Genomic DNA, 19,624 nt, shown 5'->3' with positions numbered 1-19,624 from the left:
TGCGTATCAGTTATTAGATATTTTATCTAGAAAAGTCCTCAATGTTGGGCTTTTAGCAGTGCCTCCTCTTTCTCCTTCCCCCTTCTCCTCCTCTTCTCGGTGGCGCGGCATTTAGTGCCACCGCTAGCCCCACCCTGTCGGCCTTGACCACCCCTCCCCCCACACCTTCGTTGCATCCGCCGATGACTTTGACGCGGGCGTCGATCGGTTCCTCTTCGAGCATGGTCGTGGGCGTCGGATCGACACACTCTGCGTTGCCCTCCCTCTCGACCGCCGATACAATGTCGACTTCAAGCGCTGGATCAGGTACGTTGCATCCTGCAACATCAAGGACCTCAGCCTCGTTGTCTCGTCTTTGTCCCTCGCCGACACCTCCGTCCGTAGGGAAGAGTGGGGAAGGGGGAAGGGCCGGCAGCGCCGCCTCATCGTGAGCCGGACGCGACAGCTGGTGGTATGTCCAGGGTATTTTTGTTAAATTGACGCAGAATATAACGCCATAACACCACATAACGGTCTGCGTTGTTGGTGGGCCTCACTTCAATGCAACCCCGCCGCCGTGTAAGGGAAAGGAAAGGCAGAGGAGCGGAGAGGAGAGGAGAGGAGAGGAGGAAGAGTCGATGGCCAGTGAACCGGAGGTGATAAGGGACAAGACGGCGATGCGGCGGTGGTCGCGGTCGCATCGGTCGAAGGGCAAGACGCTGGCTTTCGTCCCCACCATGGGCTTCCTTCATGAGGGTCACCTTGCTCTCGTCCGCGCCGCCGGCGCCCTTGCGGACCTCACCGTCGTCTCCATCTACGTCAATCCCGGCCAATTTGCTCCTTCAGAAGACCTCGACGCCTACCCTGCCGACCTCCGTGGCGACCTGCACAAGCTTGCCGACCTGGGGGTACACGCCGTCTTCTGTCCCACCAACCTCTACGACTATGGTGAAGGCGGCGGCCGTGGCGATGTTCAGGCGAGGAGGACTGAAGGCGCCATCGGTTCTTCTGGCTCGCCGCCTGTGTCTTGCCTCGAGGCGGCGGCGGGTGATGGGTCAGGGCACGAGACCTGGGTCCGGGTGGAGAAGCTGGAGCGCGGATTGTGCGGGATGAGCAGGCCGGTATTTTTCCGAGGGGTCGCGACCATCGTGGCCAAGCTGTTCAATATTGTGGAACCCGATATCGCAGTCTTCGGCAAGAAGGACTATCAACAATGGCGCATCATCTGTCGAATGGTATCTCCGAGATTTGTTACCTCCTCTGCAGTTTTTTTCTCCTCCTTTTCGTTTTAGTTCAGTTCACAGAGAACAAGAATCGTGACTTTAGCTGAACCAGAGGGAAACAGTTTATTGTGAATGCTAGACTCGTTGATGTTGCCATAGGTGTGCACCAAATAGGATGACCTACTCAAATTCTGCATTTTGTATGAAGTCATTGACCTGGAAAAACATCAACGACTACAAGCCATAATGTTCCAACCCTTTAGGGTTTCTTTTTTGTGGTTATGTTTATGGCAATAATTCTACTTAAATCAAGAGCATTCAACTCCTTGTTTCTCTCCTCTTACCATTAATCCTGATTAAATTCCGTCTAAGCACAAAATCTATTGTTCTCCTTTGAAAATATTTGTACCATCTTAAATGATTTTTCATCATTATTATTTATTTGTGATATGCCTAATTGTTTACAAGTGAAATAATCCATATTCTATCTTTTCTAATAAACTCATATAACCACTATAATGATCTCAGTTATATTATACTAACTTTGAACATGTTTTTCACTACTGAACACTCCATCTATGAAACATGACTCGTGACACATTCGATGCCCATCACAACTTTAGTTGGACTCACATCTAATATGTAAAAAGACATAAGTTTGGGATGTCTTAGACTCTTATCTTAGCTTAACTCTCCTGTGTTCTTTAAAAGGTTAAACATATTTGACCATAATGGTCAACTCTCAGATTTCTGGCTGTTCATATATTCTTTGTTGGGCTCACATCTGATAGGTTGAAAAACATAAGCTTGATTTGTGTAGATAGGGATGAAATGGGATATTATTTGTGTAGATGGCCTAATAGTCTTAATCGGAATAGCAATGAATTATGAAAGCACACTTGGTTTGTTTAGTTTGTGATATGCTCTTTGGCACCATAAATAGGTGAAAAAGTTAGTATTGTTTTTTTCCATAAATGTGCATTACTTAGGTTCATAAATGTCTACACTCAATTAATGCATTACTTGGTAGACCCCTTTTATATAGCCTGTGATGATGGCCCCCACTTCTCAAGACATCTGGTTCATGACTCTTAATGTCACCAAATGTGTTCACTAATGGCTAAGTTGGACCACTATTAACTGTGGACTCAGCTAGAACAAAAACTTTGATTGTGTTGTCAACTGCATGTTGCTTGATCGATGGATGACATTATTAGCGTTCCATCGACTTGTAATCTTTGTCATTGTTCATGCCTATATGAAGGAATATCTGTATAATATGCAGCATTAGTGAATGTTTAATTTATCACTTTTTTCCTGCTTTTGATTAATTTGCATTAGATGACTCATCACCAAGAAGCAAAATTACATCATGTTAGTAACTCTTTGGGTGCTTTTGTTGATTGCTGGTCTATTTTAGGTTCGTGATCTTGATTTTGCGGTTAAAATAATTGGTTCAGAAATTGTACGTGAATCTGATGGTCTAGCTATGAGCTCCCGTAATGTGCGCCTCTCACCTGAGGAGCGAGAGAAGGTTTGTCTTACAGCTAAGAAATGCTTAATGCTCGTGTTACTATATTTGTAGTGCATACTATTGATACTATTAACGAAGTGCATGTGTAGCTTTCATTGTTCTTTTTAAATAGTTAGAAACATTTGAAGTCTATGATAATCTGGTTATGCAATCATGAGCCATTTGAGTCACGTGAAACAGATTATAGTATTCATCATGTCAAAATTAAAAGTATCTTAGATTTTCCAATCTTGAGGATTCTTAGTAGTTGGATTCTGGTAAGTGTAATCTTTGTTTGATTTTTTACTGTGTGAGGCTACGAGTTCTGTGTAGCTCATATTTAGATCGAGCAATCATTCTGATGAGACATTAAAAAAATGTGGCCTGGCCATTGTTTCTAGTACTGCCAAAGTGGCAGCAACTGGGTCTGGTGAGCTCAGAGAAGTTTGCAGCTCAGAGAATTTTGCATTTTGTAATTAAATTAGCTTATCATTTTTCTGGTAGAAGTTTTCATGCATACCAGGAGCATCTGGTGCTGGTGCCATGTATATGAGCTCTGGTGAGCTCAGAGAAGTTTGCATTTTGTAATTAAATTAGCTTATCAATTTTATCGTAGAAGTTTTCATGCATACCAGGAGCATCTGGTGCTGGTGCCGTGTATATGATCTTCAATCTCTTGCCTCATCTTAGAGGTATAAACAAACATTTCCTTCGTTTCTTATTCTTCTATATGATTAATCTGTCATCTACCTTCTAATTAAAGCATTCAAGTTGGTTACTTCATTGTTGGTTGGTTATCTCTCAGCCTCTGATTGTTGGATGGATCCATTTCTAGCATCCATTGTGATGCCGAAATCCGTGTGATGTAACCTCAGTCTGTGAAACCTATTATAGTGGTTAGAGAGAATTTTTTGATAGTACAGGAGAAGGATATTTATGTAAAAGAAGAAAGAAGATTTTGACAAATCACCACAAATGATAATATTTCTAAATGATAATATTGCTGCCTCTTATTCTATGTGGCACAATTATCTCACAATTGTTATCCCTAAGATACATTTGAAGCTTCAACAAAGGTTGACCATGGAGTTAGCTGGGACAGTTTGAAGCTTTAAGTTACTGCAATATGAAATGAAAATAGTAAATTGCAAATATGTCTATTAGTCTTGTGTTTGTTTTATAGTTATTACGAATTAGTGCTGACTAGAATGGAAATCTTTTTTTTCTTTTGCAAAACTAGACATCTTAGTATAATACGTTGTTTTGTTGTTAGAGATCCTGCATCATAGGATTTTCTTACAGTTACATGATATAAAATTTAATTTGTCATGTATTGTTTTGTCCCCTAGGCCTTGTCCATCTACAACTCATTGTCAAAAGCCAAGTATGCTGCACTACATGAGCAAAGCACATGCCAAGAACTGAGAAGTCTTGTCATTCAATTAGTAACAGAAGCTGGTGGGAGAATTGACTATGTTGAGGTAACATTACAGTATCATCATTGCATTTTCAAGAAAGCATATGTTTATGAATGGGCTTAAACAAGGGACAAGGATTCTTTGCTGATTTTTTTTTGTTGTTGTAACATTTACATTGAACAAAGTCAATCTTATCCAATATGAATATATCCTACTTCCTTGGGATGGCATGTTGTCTTTCAGAATAACCATTCAACACTGTCTGAATGCAAGTATAACCTTTATGCACAGTTCCTTCTTACAACTTCAGAACTTCTATCTCATAGTGGACAAAATTTGGTGGTCATCATTAAATCCTCTACAAAGTTTCAAGGAAAAGATTAGTTATACATTAGGGCTAAATATGACCAATCTTACAAAAGAAATGAAGAATCTTAGTTGAAGGGAATATGAGGAGACTTATGAACCGAGGACGAAAAATCTTTTTGTTCTGGAAATAAGGAAACTAACAAGATAAGATAGGAACACAAGAATAAGATGAGGGTATTATCCTTCACAGATTGCCTTTTCCCTAAACTTTTGATTTATCTGATGACAGCAACTAAGGAGCCTGATGACAATTTATCAGACTTGTGCACATATAATTAATTATACACTCACTGTTATATACAATCATTATTGTCTGCCATATTAAGTTTTAGCGCAGGGTAAGTCTATCACTCAGTACCAAGACATTTCAGAACTTTTTACTTATATTTACAGACCCTCTCCTCTTCATGCTGTAAATAGTTGTTGACAACTCTCTTTCTCCCCCTTGTAGCTTTTCATCTCTCGCTCCGCCTCTGCCTAAATTATAGTAGTCACGCCAACTTGGTAGTTGCCTCGTCATGTTGTTGCCGCTGCCTCCTTGCATCATTGCTATCGCCTCCTACTCATTTTGTCGCTACCGCCTCCTTTGGTACACATCATCTCCTACTTCAGTTACACATCCCCTATTTCCTCTTTCTCCATCACTGCCTCTCTCTCTCTCTCTCTCTCTCTCTCTCTCTCTCACTGTGCTTCCAGGGGTACTGTATATTAGTAAGCCAACCCATAACAGTATCATACTAGTTCAACTACCAATTAATCTCTACTATAGACTGAGATTTAAAATCTTGCTTAAATCATGTTTTTGAAAACCAATCAGATTGGTTCATATTCATTGATCTAACCAAGATCTGACACTCAGACTAGGCAACTTTTTCTGGTCCAGTTCAAAATCAGGCTTAGGGGTTTGTTTTGACTTGACAACAACAACTATCTTTTCTTTAATTTATATTTCTCCCATGCTCTTGTCGTAGCACTTGCTGCTGCCTGCTGCCTCACACCGTTGCTTCTTCTTAAGTCTCTGGTATTTTCCCTCTGCCTCCACCTTCTCCTCTTCCCCCGCTTCTCTATCTCTGTCTCCTCCTCTTTCTTTCATCTTCTTTCCTTTTGATCGGTGCTGAGTAGTATGCCAACTTACCATTTGTTAGTTTACTAATAAGGTACCAGACCCATAGATATCTAGCAAGGAATTGATTGATAAGGGGTTTGAACTGAAACTTGAATCTTGCTCTGAACTCTTTACTATTGTACCAAAATAGTCCTCATGAACAATATTATTATGGGTGATCATGTAGAATATTTTAACCATATTGTATTGGTCTATAGAAGTGTACCAAGTGTTAGTCTGCTGGTATTGGGCCCATATCGCTTGTGTCAGGTGGTATGTTTGGCTTACTCTCTTCCATGTACCAGTAGGTTGTTGGACCGGTAAATACCACCAGGATTGTACCCGGGTGGTATTATAGACCCTGTTGTGAATAGTATGTTAGGATTAGAATACTGAAGTCCTATATTATTTCATGTAACATAGTTTCTCGTTTTCCTTTTTGGCGGTTAGATATTTGAACTGTTATCAGGAATTTTTACTCATGAACTCTGTTATACTAGAAATCTAACCTTAACAAGAAATTCCAGGAAACCCTGGCCTTAATTTCAAAGTCTGTTAGCAACGTAGATCCCAACAGGAGCTTGCCTCACACTGTCCAAAAAAACAAAATCCACAAAGCATTTCATTCCAGTTCATTGCTATTCCAGCTCAAAGTATTTCAAGAGTTTCAAAAAGTTCGTGCATATCAAAGCCACTTGGTGGCTAACCTAATAGGTCAAAATCTGTTAGTGGAATCAATTCATTCTAATTAAATGAGTATATTTTTGTTAGTTGAGGTGTTTTTTTTTTGCCAAAGCTGATTGAGGTTATGGATTTACATTAGATGCATAACTAATAGTTATTAACTAGGAGACCACATCACCTCAAGATATGCATACACGTGATCCATAATAAAACCATCATGTTGAATTCCTAGTTTCCACTATCACACAAGTAAATTATACTTATCTTGTAAGTCTACAAATTGCATTAATTCCTGTTCTGACTGTAAGTGTATATTCATGTAGATATAATATGATACTAAAATGTTACTGGTCATCACGTGCCTTAATTTTTTTGTTGAACTCCTGTTCTGTTTACTACTAAAAGAAGGTGACTAATATTTTGTTCACAGACCTGGACAGGGAAGGTTGCTATTCTTCGTGGTATGATCTTTAAACCGAAAACCAATAGTTCAGCTCATGATATGCGTTTATTCATGCTAATCCATTGTGAATTTTAGTTCTTTCCATCTACGAATATTGAGCATAAACAAATACCTGGGCCTATTATGAGATATTGAATTTCCGATGACGATGCTGGCTAAAATATTGTTGATTTTTTTTCATGAAACAGGCTTAGTCGAGCTGATATGTATATTTTAAAAATATCATTTTTTTTTTTTCGTGAAACAGGCTTAGTCGAGCTGACATGTAGATTTTTCTAGTGTCTTATGCTTTGATATACACGTGACGATAAATCAATTGCACTCTTCAAATGCAGATAGTGGAGCAAGAAAGTCTGATCCCGGTTGAAGAGATTAACAGCCCTGCTGTGATTTGCATTGCTGCTTGGTTTGGCGCCGTTAGGTTGATAGATAACATGGAAATAAATCCATGAACACTATCATTGGATTCTAAAAGAATTTGTGGTCCTTCAGCCTATAAAAGCAGTGTGTTTCTGTCTAAATGAAAGAAAGCTGGATACTCTTCGTCTTTTCATTGATATACAATGCACAAGGTTGTTCCTTGTAACCTTTCTCTGATGTTTATTTCTTGTCTTTAGACATTCGATATAAACCCATTGACAATCAACACAGTTGGAAATGTATTTATGAATGTTAAATAATGGATTACAGTCAAATTCTCGTGCAATGTTATGCATCAAAACAAATTGAGCTAGTTATATATTATCTTATGTAATTAGCTATTTTTAATATTTCAATTCTTATATTTTAAAAAATTATATTGATATTTCGAAAGTGAAATATTTAAGTCTATTTATTTTAATGCTATTAGTTTTACTAACGGAAAAAAAAGATAATCTTAATGTTTCAGTTGATGGTGGCGGAGGGCGTCGATCGTGGTACACGATTGCGTTGTTGGGGGTTATGGGTGGTTGTTGAGGAGGGCGGCAACAACAAGTGAGGGTTGCTTGGCATCTGTATCGACGATCTTTTCGTCGCTCGACAATTGTGTCGACATCGACGCAAATGCAAAACGATCCATACCTCTCACTATCGTTCTCCTTATACTCAGGGTCTGCATGTGTCACACGATTCAAATAATGAATAAAATTATATGATATTATTTTATTATATAGGATAATACAATTCAAATAACAATAAATTTTCGTAGTTTTTATATAAATATCAGTTGACTGCAAACCAGATGGCAACTGCAAGCATTCACAAATTTGATATTACCGAGCAATTTGCACGATGAGGATTGCAATCGAAACATTTACTTTGCAAGGCATCATATCATTTGATGTCACATCTGAATCCATCACCAAACATTTACTTTGCAAGGCATCATATCATTTGATGTCACATCTGAATCCATCACCGTGTTTTCCACAAATCTAGCACAGCAATCATCGCTTATTACCCCATTTCAAATCCACAAGCAATGATAGGAAAACATAAACAAGCTTGATAGAATCTGAGATATTTCTACGAAGACGGGGTAGAAACCCTGCAACCATCACTTGGCCATGCCAGTGGCCATCAAACTCAGCAGGATGCATGCAGTCGGATAAACTTGAAACTAATAGTCTCCGATAAACTTTTGATGTTTCACAACCGAACAAAGGAAAAATAAAATATCAAATTGGTGCAGATGTGCTTCTCACAGGCACAAGAAAGTCATATGACAAAACTAAATTCCTCCGAGACAGCTGATTTGCGAAGATTGGAGTAAATAGCAAAACTGAGTTCTCAGCGCTTGCCACCACCACCACCAAGCTTGGGACCCTTGGCAGCCTTTGGAGCACCTCCTTTTGTCTGGGTCTTCTGACTTTTAGCTGTGACCTCAGCCTTTTTGGCTTTCTTCTCATCCTTTGTTTTCTTTATACGCTCCTTGATCTCGCTGCAGAAGCAAAGGAAAAAGAAACACATGGAGACTAAGATCTGAAGCGTATTGTCAAAGCTTTTAGTTTTTGGTTAGAATAATTTGCAAGTTCAAATCTGAAAGCAGAAAGCTGGTGATCAAGTAAAAGACAGCCACTGAACCAATGGCCTACTGAGATAACACATCTTAATGCCTGAACATAGTATCAGAATAGTAGGTCTTAATACTTTATAGGCTCAAAGACAATCACTTTATAGGCACACTAATAAAGAAATAGAGAAAAAAGAATGGCAATTTCGCTTTTTACCAGAATAATTTGCAAGTTCAAATCTTTCAGAAAGCTAGTGATCAAGAAAATTATAGCCACCGAACCAATAGCCTACAGAAATATCACATCTTAATGCCTGAACATAGCATCCGAATAATATATCTTAACACACTTATTTGAGGGTATCAGCCTGAGTAAAAAAGGTAAGTTACAGAGAGATTTGACCAAAAATATTCATAACAATCATGAAGATCATGAAACAAAAAGCACAAATTTTGGATGATCAGGAGGTAAGTAAAGGCTGAGAGAATTACTTTATAAGCAAACTAATGCAGCAATATAGTAAAAGAATGGTGAGACAGAATTGGTGGAAAGAAAGATTGCTGGAAAACAAAATAGTTCCCTAAGAGGATTCCTAGGATAATGCAGCTAGCCAAATGATAGAAGTAGAATCAAACTTTTTTGTTGCATAATTCAGTATCCAATTCGTGGGAATTAATAAACAACTTAAAGCCGCAAATGATTGGTACCGAAGAGCCGCTTCTCTTGCAGCATCACGAACTTCAGGCTTCTCAGTTCTCTTTTTCTGAATAACCTCAAGAGTAGCACCAACAATGGACCTCGAATATGGTTTCTTGGTGGTACGACGTCTCTTTTTTACAGCTTCAGCATGAATATCCTGTGATAAGAAAATCAAAATTATCATGTCCCATCAATCTGATTTAGTATACCTATCATAGACTTGGAAGGCAACCACAACAATGCCAAGTTACCTACATACCAAAACATACACAGGAAAGTTATATATCACCATAAATAATAACAAGTAATTAACTCACATTTCTAACCTATTCATCAGAAAAAGTTCATATTTAGTAAAATAATATTATAAGAATACAGAAAAAGTAGTAACTTATCTCAAATGAAGTGAAATCATTTTTTTTAATTTCATTCATCATGATTTGATACTTAATACACACAACATAAACACGTTGACACCTATCGACTTATAATTGAGAGATGCTAGAAGGCAGTCAGGAAGTATGATGGAATAAATACCTTCTTGTGTTGCTTTCTGTACATTGCAGTCCAGGTCAGCTTAGCAGGCTTCAGACGATTGTGGAAATAACGTTTGCATTTTGAATTTGCAAAAAGGAAGACCTGAAGAATTCCATGCATTAGTTAAAGGAAAACATTGACACTTCTTATACGTACTAGTACGAAATACGATCACAACAAATTACCTGAGAGTCAGATCGAACAAATCTAATGCCTTTTCCGGGGTATATCTTGGCACCGCTAAAACGGCAGAGTTCGGTCCTGCAGCATAAGCACATAGCATGAGTGGCTACTTTATAGGGAGCAATCTTATGAGTTAAGGTTCAATAACCATTGAAAGAGACAACTGATGTCTATACTGAAATTAAGATATTTCAGCTACTATAAATGGAAAAAAGAAAATAATGAGGGTCAAATGAGAATCAAATATTTGTACTGCCTATGAAGCTATAGTACATTGTCTGATAACTTTATTAGACTGAAGTGAAGGGGACAAGTAAATGATAAGAGGAGTGGAAGAAAGCAGTCATCGGTAAAGAACACACAGGGTAAATGTTAATGCAGAATATGACATTAACTATTAGAAAGGTATGCATGATGCATAAGGTACGATTATGACATACTTCAGAACCATCTTCTTAGATTTCCTTCAACACGTTCACCTGAAGACATGAATAAGTAATTAGAATTATAACTGAAGAGGCAACAATTAGTGCAGATATTTAAACAAAAGAAAACTAAATTCAAACAAAATTTCCAACACTAGAAGCAACAGAGAAAGAAATCATGATCGACATACTTAAAGACCTCTAGAAATAGGTACAAACCAAAGAAAAAATAGTTCTGCTTAAGAACTATAAATTTGTTAGGCCAAAGCCCACGTAATTTTCCTGCATTGAGGCTAGGGAACAAAGAAGTCACAATGAGATTAAAGCTCAGTAATTTTACAGCATATCCAGATATACAACAAAAGTCAGGCATTACAAGTCAAAATAACAATTTAAATCAACCCAATCATGAATGCGTTTGCATATGGTAATGCCCCCATCAATGAAAACATTGGACAAATAACAGTTCAAAAGATCCAGCTCAAGATTGAGATCCTAATCCAATCCAAGAAAACTTCGAAAAAATGTTGTAACTGTCACAAGGAATCAATGATCGGACAAATGAACCCCTGAGAAAAATTATGTACGTGTAACCCTCCATAATAACAGCTTCCTAAAACCTCAACATCATAAAAATCAGAATTTTTCATCATGGAAGAAGAACAAACTGAAAGAAAAATAGTACAGACTCTACGACAAGCATCAAAAGAAACGACATGGAGAACTAAATCGATGATCAACATTCCATGAACGCATACGGATTTCATGCATTTCATAAAAGATCAAGACGGTCAAAAAACTGGTGAAGGTGTAAATCTATACGACATCTCAAGCAACAAAACTAGGAACGGACTTAACGAATCGAATGTTAAGCCAACATGCGATTCAACCCCGATGGTTCAGCAATCAGCGACTATCCACTTAAACGCAATCATTACAAGATCGAGGGAGCAAGCTATTATCCAATAAACCGAGAGAATCAAGTAAAAAATTGGGGTTTCATCGAAGAAACAAACGACAGATTGAACTGAAGCGATGCTGCAAAGGCAGCCTACCTCTCAAGGAGCCAAGCCAGCCGCGGAAGGTGATGGCCGAGGGAAGTCGCGGGGTAATATAGCAACTCCCCGCGGCCGATTAGGGTTTCTTCGTGGATCGTTGACCGACGATCTCGCCCGCGTATTAATCTCAACCGTCCAAACCCCGAACCCTATACAAGAACGATGATGAACGGACCCAATAGCTCCACCTTCCAAAGCCCAAATCCAATTAGAAAAAGCCCAAAGATCACGAGAAAGTCTATTATCTTTTCCTGATTAAAGATTTATTAATTATTTAGTGTCCCGAATAAATGGTTTTGCTATAGAAAATAATAAATACAATGTTAATTATAATTATCGATTTGCTCGTAGAAGCTCGAAGTAGGATTGATTTGAACTCACTATACATTATAGCCACTTGATTTTGTGGCCAATTTCTTTTTTGTTTTCCTCTTATTTTATTTATGCGTTGAAAATTAGTTTGTACTTAATAATCTTGATATCATCTTTTGGTTTTTTTTTTGCTTCAGGTGAAAATTTTCGATGTTTGATATCATCTGCTGGTGCTCTACAAATTACTCCAAAAAATCTCGTCATGAGGCATTATCTGCTCCAAAATTTTTGCTAATTGTTGATATTTCACAAGGAAAACTTAGATGATTCTTACTATTTGATACAAAAATAGGCCAATGATGCAATCATAGCCATTGCAACAAATATGCACTATATGATCATCATTCACTAAGACAAATTCTCGGTTCAAACTAATACTACACTTCACCAGCTTCTTCGCTGGCATTTTTCTCTGGATCAGAGTTAACAACAGGCAGATTTCTCCTGTATTGGGGAGACGTCAACCTTCTCTCTAAAGGTGTCTTCCTTTTGCTCACAACGAATCTGTTCACTCCCTTCCTCATTGGCATGATCTCTGGGAAATCTTCATCAGGAATGTTGCTCAGCTCAGAAATGTCCTTTATCTGAGCAACCCGACGAAACCACCTTGCTGCCTTTGCTTCCTCTGACATGTCAAGCGGATCAGGTTCCTTCACCAGAGATCCTTCTAAGCTCTTCCTGCTGGAGGCTGGGCTCAACCCTTCGTTGACATTTTGTGAACTTTCCTTTGCAGTGGCGTCATCATCACCACCATGTGTGCTGTCGGGAGGTTCGCAGTTCCTGTTATTATTGCCGTCACTCCATGAGTTGCCTGGAGTCCCAGCTGAAATCACAGCAGATCCATCATAAACATTACCTGCCTTATGCTCATTCAAGTTTTCTCCGAACGGGCTTGCATTAGATGTCTTGCTAACATTAGATAGGGTCGTAGACTGAACATCAGGTGGCTGTGCTGTCTTTTCACTAGAAACAAAGTTAGAAATTCCTGTCTTATTCTCTTCCAATTTCTCTGAAATAGTCTGAGACTTTTCATGTGTTGCCAAACCTTCCGATGCAGAATCCTTGGTAGGCGATGTTTCAGGACACTTATCTTTTTTTGCAAAGTAATCTGGGGGAAAAGGGACAAAAGGTACAAAATTGGAACTATTGGCTTGCTCCAAGGCTATGCGTCTCTTGTAATGTGGTGACGTTAAAGACCGATCCTTCTTTTTGCTGATAACGAATCGATTCTCACCTTTGCGCATTGGCATGATCTCAGGAAAGTCATCATCAGATATTGTACTGGCAGGACCAGCTGCAATGTCGAGCTCTGCAACTTTCTTAGACCATTTCTCAGCAGTGTCAGAGGAATCTCCACCCTTGCTCTCTCTTGTGCTATTGAACCTCTCAACTGTAGATTCACTTGGCCAACGTGTTCTCATGGAAGAAGCTGAATCTTCCATAAGTGGAAATTGTTGCACATCATTATTTGCATTATGTTCCGAAGAAACGGAGTCATAATCCCTCCTCTCGCTTGGTATTCCATCTCTATATTCCGAAGAGTTCCCCATTTCACCATTTAGTTCTGCAGGAGCTGCCTGATGATTTGAACCTGATAAAGTAGATGAGCGACCAAGTATTCTGTCTAGTCTCTGGCTCACTGACGATTCAGAGGCTTTACTAGAGTCCATCCTACCTAAACCACTTGGTTGATCTGCATTCCTTTGAATGGTTGAGCTTCTATTATACTGTAAGCCAACTCCTGTGGTAGCAATATTTTGTGGGGCTTCTCCAGGGTGCCTGCAGTCACACCTTAAGCATGACATGTTCCTCCCATAATTATAGAAGTCACATCTGGAACAAGAAAAATAATGAGTTACAATGATCAGAAAACAAAACACAATAATCTTGGTATGGAAAAGGGGCTTACTGAGGACACTCCCACTCTCCACCAGTCAAGACCCTTTTTGGTCGTGTGTCATTACACTCAAGGCATCTCATATTTCTTGCGAAGTTCGTGAAACTACATCTGTGACAAGAGAATGATATAAAAAACCCTTTTCAAATTTGGAAGACCACATTACACCAACATGGGACTTCTGTTTCCCAAAAACATTAAACAAAACTGCCAACTGGAACTTATAACATGATTCAACAAGGCCATGTGTACCAAGCTCCTTGCAAGAATTACTTGCTGTATAATAATAGAAAACTGAATTACGAATGTCAAAATTGATCTTTTCCAATATGAGTAGTTATTTTATCACAACAAGTCAACTTCAAGATAAGATGACCATGCGTCTAAACTTGATAATCATGAGGAGAAAGGACACTGTATTATCATTCATCCATCTCAGGACTTAAGAAACAATACTTAAAAGAGTAATCTGAAGTGAAAATGAAAAGACTGCCAACAAGAGATGACTCTTAAATTTTCTAATTCATTTCATGAAGGAATCAAAAAAAGACTGCCGGCAAGAGATGACTCCTGTGCAGGTAAGAAAACAGAAGAGAAAGATGTAATCCAAAATGTAATCAAAATCATTTCTTGATTCATAATGAACTGAAAAAGGTTTCTAAACCACTCTGTTTGGATGTATTGTTCAAGACAACCACAGCTATAACTCCACATATTTTAATTAGTTCTCTACAGAATATGCAACTAGAAGACTATTTTATTAAGGAGGCAACACAACCTGCAACTGTTGGAGGATAGTAATGTTTGTGTGCAACACCTTGCACCCATCCAGAGGCTACATATTATGTCTAACTTTGGTTACAGCTGCTAAATATCTGGTTCATTTCAATAAATGTAGAATTTCATTTCTCAAGGAAAGTCCAATGATATTCATCTCCATGCATTTGTGTTTTGATGATCAATTTTGTATTATATTAATCAGATTTAAATCAAAATTTAGTTGCATTTAGACTCTGATATGAGCTCACACTAGGGACGAATAAGCCTAATATGGTCACTTTATGATGCTACATAGCACGACCATCACAAATATTTGAAGCCAAAACAGATTTGAATAAGGGGTCAGTTGGGTTTACTCTAAATGCATACTACTGCAAGATTGAAGCAAAATTGAAGCTTAACAATAGAACTCAATCGAGGGTTGGGGGGGCCACAGAATCATCACTTTTAATTGGATACAATGCAGACTAAATATCTTAAAGATTCAGGGATAAGCTTTTACTCTAGAGGCAGTATATATTAGATGTTGAAGTAAATTGTTCCAACTGACAATATCCAATTTGGGATTAGGCAACAGTGGTTTAGCACCTATTCATTATAGCACACCGGTTGTTCTTACTGAAAAGTATGTCCCATTCTTACTCGGCAGACACTCAACATATTAATACCACTTCATTTTCTTTTATCTTATTATTCATCTCAACCTTCTTTCTCACTTCTTAATCTTTTTTGTCTCTCTTGCATATTATTTCTTCACAAATATTTATTTTAGTCATTTTTCTTTTCATATTTGAGCTGAAAAAAGTGAGTAGTTATGGCTTCATTTTGGCGTACGAAAAAAATGGCACCTGCAAAAATGGTCTTAATGATGAAAAACATCTGACAATTCTAAAAAAATGATAGTTATTCTGGGTGTAAAGAATATGACCTTTATCTGCAAGCTCAATCAATCAAATAATTTTTTCAAGAAAACTAAGCAAGATAACTTCAGTCCTTTAGCCATTTAATCCTTTCAAGTGCCTCCACTATGACTCCAGACTTTTTTGAGTGTTCTGACATAGAATTTTAAACTTTAAAGAATTGAATGTCGATGAGTCCTCAGATCATGAGTTTAGATTTAAAAGCATGGATGTAAATAGTTTATCTTCAAAAAGAAAAGGCAGCCAAATTATGAGGCTCAAGCCATTAAAAGGACAAGAGAGCCAATATCATGCAGCTTTGCCTCATATAATGGAGAGAATATTTTCATGATTCAAACAAGAGGCCCGAGTCAAAAAAGAAAACTTTTCTCTACCAGACCCACCCTCTAAATAGTTATTTAACATTGTTGAATACTATGTAGCCTGCACAATAACCAAATTAAAGAGTTAATAATTGAAAATTCTTACAGCATGTATAACAATATGAAGTTAAGCATGCCACTCTACAAATGACACGTTAACCTACTAGAAGGAAGATACCATCAAGGAAACTCAACTGAACATATGGAATGGTGTTGTTTTTAACTCTGCTACTGACTAAATCTAGGATTAAAAGATTGAAAATGCTGGCTTGACTGCTTAATTATAAAGCTGAAATTTAAAGATCAGAAAAATGGAACTTACTTTGGGCAAATCCAGTCACCTCTTTTCATTTCAGTATTTTGTGAAGCAGGTCTTGTGGACTGTTGCCTTAAAAGAGATTGTTTAGGAGTTGACTCTGATAATCTGACTTCTTCACCAGCTGTGCTCACGCTGACTACTGCAGCCAACAGACTGCGGATTGATGTTTCCATATGTTGTTTAGCTCTTAGGTACATCTCATCTTTACAAGCAGAAGAGTTGCATACATAGCTCAACAAGTACCGCATGACATCAAAAGTTTTTGCACTCTCAATCTCAAGTCCCTGATATTTTTCAATAAAATAAGTATTATTTTAGCCAGTCAAATTTATAGAGTGCTCTTCCAAACATACAAGTGTTTATTTAGTATCCTATAGAACCAATATTTTGTTGCCCTTCTCGCAAATAGAGCAATGGCAATTCGATTTACTTGAGACAAATATATGGCAAACATGATTTACTGATTTCTTCTATGTTACTCAACTCTTAAATAACAGAAAACAGGTGGAGACAAGAGGGCAATTTCCAATCATATCAAAATAAAAAAAACTTTTCTATGGTAAAGAGATTTAGAGATCTCCACATCACTTAGCATAAGATTACATTTCAAATTGTTTCCAAAACATTCAAAAAATTATCTCTACTAGGCTATCAAATACACCACCAAGTCCAAATTATTATCACAATCACTTGAAGACACAACAAGGATCACTAATAATGCATCCAACACTCTCCATATATCTTTTTCATTGAGATTTAATTTTATTCTCTAGTCATTAGCACCAAACAGGGAAAAGTTAGCATAGAAAAGACTGCTGCTGGTATGTGCGTATGGCTTCTTTCTTCCCCTTACATTATTGAATTATGTATTGGTTCATCAACATAATAGCCATTGTAAGAATAGTTTACAATATCATACAATTCCATAGGATATGCATTCCAAATTGGTGCCATCCTTGCCCAATTTCCTTATAGCCAGAATTTGGTTGCAATAAACTAGAAACTTGTTGAATTCAACCTGAGTTGGTAGATTTCAACTAATTCTACCTGGTTTGAAAACCTCAAAAGCAGAACAAGAAGAGCACAAGAAAAAAAAACTGTGAAATGTTATGAAATCTTTCACAAATATTTTTTTTCTGAAAATTTAAAGTCTAATAAATTTTTTGTTACATTATGTTATTTTATGTTTTTCATTTTAAATGTGTTAACAATATAAATCATAATTCATATATCATTTAATGACTTGAGCTTTTGAATCATTATGATGATTAAAAATTTAAGATGATATCAAAGCAGAAGGTCCTATGTTCAAATATTATTCAAACCATACATTTAAAAATATATCCCCTATTAATACAAATTATACATGGTGGGTTGAAGACAGTTAGAGGGGGTGTTAAGAATATCAATAATAGATCAGGTCTCATCTAATGAGTTAAGCTTTTAGATGGAATGACTGGTAAAAAAAAGTCAAGAAAACTATTTCTCAATTGACACTGATCCCACCAATCTGATCCAACTGATCTTATTGATCCTGATCATAACACTTTTAACTGGTTCCAATCCTGAATCAATCTTGTGAACTATGCTTTCAAACTTATATCCTTCAAGTTGAATTACCATTTTGCTTGTACAATATACACCTTCCCACAGGGTTCACAAGATTGAGACTTCTCTAGAATGAATCATGAAATTTGGTTTTCTCGCATGAATGGAAATTAGATGTGATTTCCTAGAATGCGGAAGGCGTTGTTGAATTACTGGAAGACAACTGCAGTTCGTTAAGATACATTAACACTACGCAATAACTTATTGAGATTAGCTTGGGAAAGACAAATCAACTGAGATTTCAATCAAGATTGAACCCAAAAGAGAGAGAGAGAGAAAAAAGGTTTCAAGGGTGAGCAATCATGTGAGTTTTGGTCTCGATGTAATGTGTTTCCATTTTTCCTCCTTTTCTCATCACTCTCTCTTTTTTAATCTTGCTATTTAGCTTTTTTGATCCTTCCCAATCATCTGTTTATCATCTTGATACTTTGCAACCTACCAAATAAAAAGTTCCTTGGCGAACTTTATAGGTTTGCCATGCAGGGCACCCTGCTTAGAATTTGCATTTAACAATCTTTTTTCTCCCATTGTTAATTTTCAATTTCTAAAGACCCTATATTGCTTATTTATGGCTTCTATAATAACAAAAGTAGCAAGAAGCAAAGAAGAGGAAAATGGAGAGCAAGGAGGAGAAAGATGGAAGCTTTACATTGTTTCCGACACCACTGAGGAATGACCTCAACCGCCTGGTGGAATTTGAACCATTCTTAAACAGGAACGGTGAGCCGTGCTCCACAATTATCTCGATATCCTTCCTTTCTAGCGAACTGGAAAACAACCGTAAAGAAACATCAGCAGAAGAAAAGAGAAATAATTCACACACCAACATTAAGAAACACTATCAAAGAAATATGGTTACTGCTGAGACACCAGCGCATGACCTCAACAAATCAGGTCGATCCCTAGCAAAAAAAAGGCACGCTTCGGCAGCTTTCACGAACTCTTCTGTCAGCGCTTCTCCGGCCAACAGCGAATCATCATCCCCGTCATCAACAGCTGCTGGAACCCGACGATCGTAATAACCTCCGGCAAGGAGAAAGTCAACAAGCCTTGACCACTCGGGCCAGGGGTGGGCTGCGATGGAGCTCGGCGACGAGGTCGTGGCCGCGATATATCCCGGTCCGGCGCCGGCGGCCTGGCCATGGGTTCGGGCTGCGCCACGGACGGTAAAAGAAAGCTGGGAGAGTAGGCTGGAGGAGAGGAGGCGGGGAGCGTAGGAAGAGGAGGCCGAGAGAACAGTGAGGCGGGCGCCGGAACGACGGGCAACGCGGACGGCGGCGGGGAGGGGGAGTTGCGCCGCGAGGAGTACATGAAGCTTGGATACGCCGCCCATTGCGACCGGCTTCAGAATGCGGTGGGGAGCAACCACCGGGACGGAGATGATGAGCGAGAAAGGGTTTTGAGACGATGGTCCGACCCCTTCCCAGGGTAGAGAGGAAGCTTCCAGATGCGGGAATGGGTGGTGGTGATGCTATCGGGTGAGCTGTGGAGGCAGCATGTAACGAAAAATCCTGTCAACACGAGCACTTCGAACGTATCGTTCGATCTATAACGGCTCGCTAACAAATCGGTTCGATTGAACCAACTAATTGACGCGAACCGAAGACATCGAACACATTATGGTTCGGCCGAGATCGAGGATCCAATGTACTCTTAGCGACAGGCCCCTCTTGTAGAAGTGGAATAGTGAGCTGAGGAGCTCTACGGTCGGGCCAG

The 19,624-nt window shown here is 38.5% G+C and overlaps 3 protein-coding genes across 5 annotated transcripts; 1 reads left to right on the top strand and 2 right to left on the bottom strand.

Annotated features, from left to right (window-relative positions):
* Positions 1 to 69: 69 nt before the first annotated feature.
* On the top strand, positions 70 to 7,460 carry LOC135642084 (pantoate--beta-alanine ligase-like). 3 transcript variants are annotated; one of them, XM_065157906.1, is made up of 5 exons: positions 71 to 1,214; positions 2,623 to 2,736; positions 4,065 to 4,196; positions 6,722 to 6,752; positions 7,090 to 7,460. In XM_065157906.1, the coding sequence occupies exons 1-5, from the start codon at positions 618 to 620 to the stop codon at positions 7,119 to 7,121; spliced, it is 906 nt and encodes a 301-aa protein (XP_065013978.1). In that variant the 5' UTR covers positions 71 to 617; the 3' UTR covers positions 7,122 to 7,460. The 3 variants fall into 3 exon arrangements, with proteins under 3 accessions (XP_065013979.1, XP_065013978.1, XP_065013976.1); XM_065157904.1 differs by lacking the exon at positions 6,722 to 6,752 and having other exon boundaries at positions 73 to 1,214; XM_065157907.1 differs by lacking the exons at positions 2,623 to 2,736; positions 6,722 to 6,752 and having other exon boundaries at positions 70 to 1,214.
* Positions 7,461 to 8,343: 883 nt separating this feature from the next.
* Positions 8,344 to 11,686, bottom strand: LOC135642171 (large ribosomal subunit protein eL24). The gene is made up of 6 exons (XM_065158090.1): positions 11,648 to 11,686; positions 10,608 to 10,646; positions 10,170 to 10,245; positions 9,985 to 10,086; positions 9,456 to 9,604; positions 8,344 to 8,675 (listed from the first exon to the last, which is right to left on the bottom strand). The coding sequence occupies exons 2-6, from the start codon at positions 10,616 to 10,618 to the stop codon at positions 8,525 to 8,527; spliced, it is 489 nt and encodes a 162-aa protein (XP_065014162.1). The 5' UTR covers positions 10,619 to 10,646; positions 11,648 to 11,686; the 3' UTR covers positions 8,344 to 8,524.
* A 625-nt stretch (positions 11,687 to 12,311) lies between these two features.
* LOC135643493 (zinc finger protein VAR3, chloroplastic-like) lies at positions 12,312 to 19,395 on the bottom strand. The gene is made up of 5 exons (XM_065160515.1): positions 18,790 to 19,395; positions 18,558 to 18,675; positions 16,304 to 16,584; positions 13,932 to 14,030; positions 12,312 to 13,855 (listed from the first exon to the last, which is right to left on the bottom strand). Exons 1-5 carry the CDS (start codon positions 19,239 to 19,241, stop codon positions 12,400 to 12,402), a joined length of 2,406 nt encoding a protein of 801 aa, XP_065016587.1. The 5' UTR covers positions 19,242 to 19,395; the 3' UTR covers positions 12,312 to 12,399.
* Positions 19,396 to 19,624: the final 229 nt, after the last annotated feature.

The sequence above is a fragment of the Musa acuminata genome, chromosome BXJ3-7 (assembly GCF_036884655.1).
Source record: "Musa acuminata AAA Group cultivar baxijiao chromosome BXJ3-7, Cavendish_Baxijiao_AAA, whole genome shotgun sequence".
Taxonomy (NCBI): domain Eukaryota; kingdom Viridiplantae; phylum Streptophyta; class Magnoliopsida; order Zingiberales; family Musaceae; genus Musa; species Musa acuminata.
This window is presented reverse-complemented; position numbering and strand designations above follow the sequence as displayed.

What these genes read in the sequence shown, in the direction of transcription:
- LOC135642171 (XM_065158090.1), bottom strand. An exon ending in ACAGAAAGCAACACAAGAAG is followed by an intron (nt 9,605 to 9,984) that starts GTATTTATTCCA and finishes TTCTTATCACAG; the next exon opens with GATATTCATGCTGAAGCTGT. An exon ending in GCAAGAGAAGCGGCTCTTCG is followed by an intron (nt 8,676 to 9,455) that starts GTACCAATCATT and finishes TTGCTTCTGCAG; the next exon opens with CGAGATCAAGGAGCGTATAA.
- LOC135643493 (XM_065160515.1), bottom strand. Translation starts at nt 19,241, where the DNA reads ATGGGCGGCGTATCCAAGCTTCATGTACTCCTCGCGGCGCAACTCCCC. An exon ending in TCAGTGGTGTCGGAAACAAT is followed by an intron (nt 16,585 to 18,557) that starts GTAAAGCTTCCA and finishes GAAAAATATCAG; the next exon opens with GGACTTGAGATTGAGAGTGC. An exon ending in GGAGAGTGGGAGTGTCCTCA is followed by an intron (nt 13,856 to 13,931) that starts GTAAGCCCCTTT and finishes TTCTTGTTCCAG; the next exon opens with ATGTGACTTCTATAATTATG.
- LOC135642084 (XM_065157904.1), top strand. Translation starts at nt 618, where the DNA reads ATGGCCAGTGAACCGGAGGTGATAAGGGACAAGACGGCGATGCGGCGG. An exon ending in GGCGCATCATCTGTCGAATG is followed by an intron (nt 1,215 to 2,622) that starts GTATCTCCGAGA and finishes GGTCTATTTTAG; the next exon opens with GTTCGTGATCTTGATTTTGC. An exon ending in GGAGAATTGACTATGTTGAG is followed by an intron (nt 4,197 to 7,089) that starts GTAACATTACAG and finishes CTTCAAATGCAG; the next exon opens with ATAGTGGAGCAAGAAAGTCT.